The 6616-nt window shown below is 43.9% G+C and overlaps 1 protein-coding gene across 1 annotated transcript in view; it reads right to left on the reverse strand.

The window, feature by feature from the left end:
* Positions 1 to 5134: 5134 nt before the first annotated feature.
* LOC104402887 (serine/threonine-protein kinase WNK2-like) overlaps positions 5135 to 6616 on the reverse strand; it is a gene marked incomplete at its 5' end in the record, with an annotated part of 32915 nt that continues 31433 nt past the window's right edge. The window contains 2 exons of the mRNA XM_010010875.1: positions 5135 to 5255; positions 6572 to 6616. Of these exons, the coding sequence (XP_010009177.1) occupies positions 5135 to 5255; positions 6572 to 6616 (166 nt within the window). The remainder of the gene's footprint in view (positions 5256 to 6571) is intronic.

Genomic DNA, 6616 nt, shown 5'->3' on the forward strand with positions numbered 1-6616 from the left:
GCGAAGGACACAGTGCGGAGGCACACTGTGCAAACAGATGCTGTCTGCCTGGCATAGCTCCTGGTGGGTCTCTGTGTTTTAGGCTTTGCTTTTATTAAATCCACTCCCAATCTTCTCCCTCCTGTATTTCTGCTTGCAGGAAGAATCACTTTTAAAGGCAGTAAAATCATGGCTTGATCATAATTCCTCTCCAAGCTTCTAGTCAACAACAGTTCTGCAGATCCACCTGAGTCCACCATCAATTCTCAACATCTGCTCACTACAGATAACCAGCATTTGGCACAGAGGTTCATCCAGAAAAACAAGGCAGAATTAACTACGCCCAGCTAACAGGAAAAGCCTTACAACAGCAGTGGGTTACAGCCCAGGGCAGCCATAAAGCCAGAGCAAGACTGCCAGGTCCCTGGCTCTTCATGCAAACCCTTGCAGATGCTTAGCCTACACCCCATGGACAAGCTCTTCTGAAGTCAGGCTGAGTTTCCAAAGACTGAACAGGCAACAGCACTGAAGAGGTCAGTGAACTCAGCTGTAATCAACATTTTCTTGGTGCTGGGGACAACTATGGGAAAAAGGCTGGGATTGCACATGTTGTAGTGCTGACTAACAGTGAGAGAGTTATTAGATGTAGTCTATCTAGCCTAATAAACAAAACGGGAATGCTGAGGAAGCTTTACCTGATTTGCAAAAACCAAACCCACACAAGTTAATACTTTTTGGGGTGTTTTATGTTGCACCTGAAGAACACCCGTTATGAGAAGGACTGGCCGCTGGTTATTTCTTCTTAAATTTCCTATGTTTTTACAAGGTCCCAGAGCCCTGAATATCTCAGGAAAGCTATGACAGACACAAAACCTCCCTGTCACCTGAAACTCCTTGAAGGCAATGTTGCTGTAGCTGCACTCAGTGGTGCCTTCCATAATCAGAGGCAGAGTACGGAGATCTGCTCCTTTCCAATGGAAGAAAACATTCCCAACTTTTCCTTCTGCCTGTTAACATGCGACTACAATGTTCTAAATATGCACCATGTGGTGCACATCCAGTGGCAATACATCAAAAGAAATTAATCCAAGCTTCCTTTGCTCACCAGACTTTGAAAAACCAAGATTGTCACAAGAATTCCACTGTTATAACAGATTTTTTATCAGAACAGTAGGTCTTCTTCTCTGCATAGCTTCTCCATGCTTAGCAAGCAAAATCTAAAGCTTAATGAGGCTTTGCATGTAACACTGAAGGCTTCAATTACACAGCCTCTACACTCTTCATTGTGAATGTTATTTCATGGGAGAAGATTCATAGTCAAATATAGATCCCAGTGTATATAGCAATGATCCTGTTAGTACACCACAACTGCTGCTGAAAAAAGAGCAGGAAGGACCACATAATTTACAGAAGTTGCTGCCTCCTGATATAAGCTTGACTTTCAGATGAATCAGTTGTAAGTAATCTGTTTACCAACACAGCTGACATTAGCATCACAGAACATCCAAATCCCTCTGAGCAACACATTCTTTCATAATGCAGAATTTGTAACCTGACAGCTTCTAAAATCTACTTCGTTATATTGCACTTCTGGGGATTATCTGCATTGATAAAAGAACGAGCAGGGTCAGGGCTAGAACATCACCTTCCTGCTGCATCTGCAAGAACATGTCACCTATCTGAAAAAGCTAGTATTCCCCCAAAAGTCACCAACATGTGTAAGTCAGAACGCAATTCCCATCTGATCAATGGTTGATTTCAGGAGTATAGAAACAGGAAAATAATTGTGTTTACCAGTTTCTTTCAGAAGAAACACCACAAGGATCAGCACAGCAGACAGCTCGCCAAAACACTCCACAGAAGCTCAGCCTTTCTAAGCGCCAGCCAACCACAGCCCAACACTACACGTCAAAGAAGTGCTCCTCAAGGGTTCAATAACTAATAAACGGCCATAGCAAGAAATTCCACACAATTATGACTTCACTGTTCTATAAATTCAATCCCATCATGAGATACTCATCCACCTCTGACAATGAAGAGCACATGAGCTCCCTGCTCATATGCTCTACAGAGACCATGCCCACATTGAGCAATCACACACCTCTCCAGTACTGCCACCCTGCTCCACCAGCATTGTCAGAAACCAGGGACTGAGAGAGGCAGATGAGGAACCAGAGAGTGCAAGGAAACTTGAATAAGGTATAAAACACAGCCATGAACTATTTCATTTGTGACTTCTGTCTCCAAGCCAACACTTAAACTGCAGTTATTGAAAACTGAGGTCATACGAGCTAACATCTGAGGTATCAATCTTACTCAGAAAAACTTGAACCCTTTGTTAACCAGACGCAGGGGACACAACAGGGAGAACAATGCTGAGGTCACATCGTTTCACAAAGGGAGACTTCTGATTACAACTACCCAAAGGCAACTCCCAAAGAACATAGGAAGATGGATGTTTTTCCTGCTTAAACATGGACTGACTGAACCATACTGACACAGACTCACCGAGCGCTACATCCATGCAGCTTGTTTGGAAAACCTCTGAATATTCTCAGAATTGAAAATAGTGTACTGGGACCATAAAAAAAAAAAAAAAAAAAAAAACGAACAAAAAACCCCCCAAAACCCCCATAAATGCTTGAAGGGAAAGGGCAGCCGTTGACAAAACCAAGTTCAACTAATGACTGATGCAAAGTATTAGTGATCTCCTTCTACAAATACCTAATGGCAGAACCTGCAGCTTGATTAAGAAGCTCATTTCAGAAATGCTGCCATTTAGCATGAGCACACCCTATTCCCAAACAGGAGTATCTCTGTAGGAGCAAAGAGAAGCCACATTTAATTTTGTCTTTGTTACTAGCCCATGTCAAATATTGCAGAGAAAAGTAATCATGAAGTGGTATTTCCTCCATTAAGTTGTGGTATGAAGAACAGAGTTAAACGGGCAAAGAAACTGCAAGGGTCAACTTCACATCATCCTTTTGAACGAAATCTGCGTCAGGGAGGTTGAATCAGCATTTGCAGAAGAGCCTTAAACCACCCAAATATCTCTCCCTGCCAGCACCAGCTCCCAGCTTTGCATCCCTGCAGCAGACAAGCAGCGCCAGCAGCTCTTCTGTGTGCTCAGCCCCACTCCAAGCAAGCCAGGTGGGAAAACAGGATGTGAGAACACATTAGGTACTCCACCTATAGCAGAGAGAAAGCCAAATTAATGACATATGGGCAAACTTAATTTGGCATTTCCTATTGGGTGCATGACTTGGCAGTTTAAAACATTCTTCCAATGTTTGTATTAAGTTTCTTCAGCTTCTAAAAGGTTGAAAACTGGAGGGATATCTGTAAAGTCCCTCCTCGAAACCTCATATTTAAAGCTGAGGATCCATACTGACTTCACACGTCCTTGCAGAGCAGCATTGGGAACGTCAGGAGACGGCAAAGCTATGGGACATGGCTCCAGGCCTGTGAGGCGAGAAATTCTACCCAGTGGGTTTGACCCCTGGTTGCTTCACATCAAAGCAATATTCAGAGTCAGGAATAAAATTAGTTCAGTTCTGGGCTCTGCTGGAGAATGTCTTTCTGGGTACTGACCCCCCTGCCCCGCAATGGTGCATTATGGACCCTTCAGGTCCCTCTTGCTCCTTTCCTCACTATCTGCTCAAGAAGTTGTCCCATTTATTTCATCTCATGTCCTTTGCTTAATTTCCACTGAGGGTCAAAGCACCCTTTAACATGACTGGCACAGAATCGTAGAATGGTTTGGGTTGGAAAGGACCTTAAGATCATCCAGTTCCAACCCCCCTGCCATGGGCAGGGACTAGGGACTCCTCACACTAAACCATGTTGCCCAAGGCTCTGCCCAACCTGGCCTTGATCAAGGATGAAAAAGCCTAGCTTGAAGTTAATAGTCAGAACCGCAGCCAAGTCAGCAATCAGACAATTAAACTGATGAGCCAGTGTTTGTCCCCAGTGCCAGCTAGAAATGCAGCAGCTAGGAACATACCCACTAGAAAGGTGGAAGCTGCATTGAAGCCTGGCTCAGGCAGGGTGCCCAATGCAAGCAAAGCAAGAAGGGGCTTGCATCAGGTGCACTGGATATCTTCTCTTCTTTGGATTTAAATGATGCCAGGGTCAAGTTAAAAGGGCTTCTCTAGCATGTTTCAGTGTAGGAGACACAGTCCACGTGCCTCTTCCACCACCTACCACCCTCTAGAATCCTCATGTGTACCACCAAGAACACTGAAGGTACCATCTACTCAAAGTAACCCGTTTAATGTTGCAGCCTGTTTCCAGCATAACATCAGAAATACAGCAGGGGGGTGGGGGGATTTCATCAATGTAACCTGCGACGAACCACTACGCAACTTCTGGAGCACCGTTTCGCTGCTACAGCTGCCAAGAGGTGGGATGTGTCACCTATGGGCAGAACCTGAGAAACAGTGGAGGCACCACATCTGCTCCTTCTATACAAGTCAAGGGATAAAAGTCTGGAAAACAAACGTAGAGTTACTGGAGCAGTTGGGAATCAACAGAGTTCTATGTTTTAGAAAAACACTGGGTTTTTCACACAATTTTCAAGCACAAAATGTTTATTTTTCTTCTTTTTAATCTATACAATTTCTCGGGGTCTTTAGTGCCACTGACTTTGTCAGTATACAAGGGATGGACTATACAACAGGCAATAGCGACACAACTGTAAGATTCAGTGCAAGCTGAAGGAAAATTGGTGTGAGAACATATTTTCCATGTTTGCTCATGAAGCATACAGACATGAATCTAAAAAACCCAAACAAATTAAAGATACATGTTACAGAGAACAGAAATCTCTTACTACAGTAAGTATTTTGCCCAGGCAGAAGACTCTGCATAATTGTCTATAAAATTCAATTCTAACTGAATTGATGGAATAAGATATTCAAAGGGTACAAACAAAATAATTTAGACAGATATAATGCTCAAAGTACAATAGAACTATACAATTCACAGCTTGGAAGCACAGGACAGCTCTGCCCTTCCGCAGGCAGTATAAAATGACATCGCAGTAGAGATAGAGAGCAACGTGCCTTCAGATGTGACTGTGTGGTTGGAACCTATGCCTGCAATGCTCTCCCTTAGCGGTTCCAGGGAAAAGAGACTTACCATCAGCAAATGAATATTAGTGGTTGTCTTGTGCCTTTAGACCGAGAAGTGCAGGTGGAGACTCTATGCACAGTAAAACGGGCAAAAAGCAACTTTCAAACAGGAGAGAGGTGTCCATGGCACCTAGAGCGCAAACTTGAGTCAAACGAAAAAGAAATAAAAAATAAGAAAAAAAAAGAATTCAAACACAGGGTGGTGAGACTCCAGAACCGAAGCGTCGGATAGGAAAAAGAACAGCTTCACATTCTCATCCCGTTTTAGACTGCTAGCACGTCAGTGGCAAACCACCATTCTTCACCTTGGAGGCCAGAATACACACCAGTGCTGTACTTAAAAGGCTCTTACAATAACCCGGAGGTACGTTCTCCTACCATCACAATTTCAGTTAGATTTCTTCAGTTATGAAACATGCATGAATTTGTAATTTAACTAAATTGTCAAAGCCCAGCGGGGGACAGAAAATGTAATCCAATTTGCTGCTGATCTGGAACAAACCAGTATTTGCCTGCCTGGTACAGAAATAAGTTGCTGTCTACAACAACTTTACCAAAGGCTGTGGAAGAGAATGAATTGCACTGCCCAAAAGCTATTACCTGTCCTTATATACAACTTACTTGGATCACTGTGTAAATGCTTCTATTTTAAAATGTGCATTTCACTATTCTGTTTACAAACACAATTTTTTATCAGCACATCAAACAAACCTCACCTCACGATGACTATTTTAAAGCTTCAGAAATGAAAATTCATTCCATGAATTAAAATAAAAGCATTTACAGCAGAATGAAACTGATAGAGAACATTAACTGTAAACCTTCAATATCTTTGCAACTAAAAGGAACTTAAACTCACAGGTGGATTGTAAACAAAACAACACCTTTCACATAATTTTACATCTCTTTCCAGCTGGAACTGAAAAGCAGAAATTCAAGGCACTGTACTCCTGCAGGGGTTAGTACAATTTTCTAGTCATCAATTCAAGTACATTGACTTTAAAGACTGCGAGTGTAAAACATCAGAACACAACAGAGTAAAGTGTCTTCAGCAATGAAACAGAAGCAAATATTGCCATCGGAGACGAAGGATCTTTTGTGAAACCATTTCACAGTGATTGCTGGATGCAGCCTATGGCTGTGTATGCTCACAGACCTGGCCCCCCGCCTCGTCTGACACAAATGGCATCATCTACACATCAGCCACTCCACGGGACATCCCCGTTGCTGAGGGTGGGCACCGGGGTTACGTGGTGGGCAGATGCGGTCCGGGCGGCTCGGCAGCGCGCGGCTGCGGCGGCACTGGGAACATCCGCAGGCAGGGTCTGCTGAGGGGCGAGAACCGTGCAATGCCCCCGCCTCCGACACGCCACTGCGCTCCGTAAATGGGCCTCGGGAAAACTCCGTACTGACAGAGAGGCATCACGTAAGGGGTCACTGTGCCAGAGAGGGCAGGCCCTGGCATAGGCACTGGCAGGGACGGTGACACTCCAGGAGCTAATGCA

This window comes from Nestor notabilis, unplaced genomic scaffold (assembly GCF_000696875.1).
Source record: "Nestor notabilis isolate BGI_N333 unplaced genomic scaffold, ASM69687v1 scaffold17273, whole genome shotgun sequence".
Classification (NCBI taxonomy): domain Eukaryota; kingdom Metazoa; phylum Chordata; class Aves; order Psittaciformes; family Psittacidae; genus Nestor; species Nestor notabilis.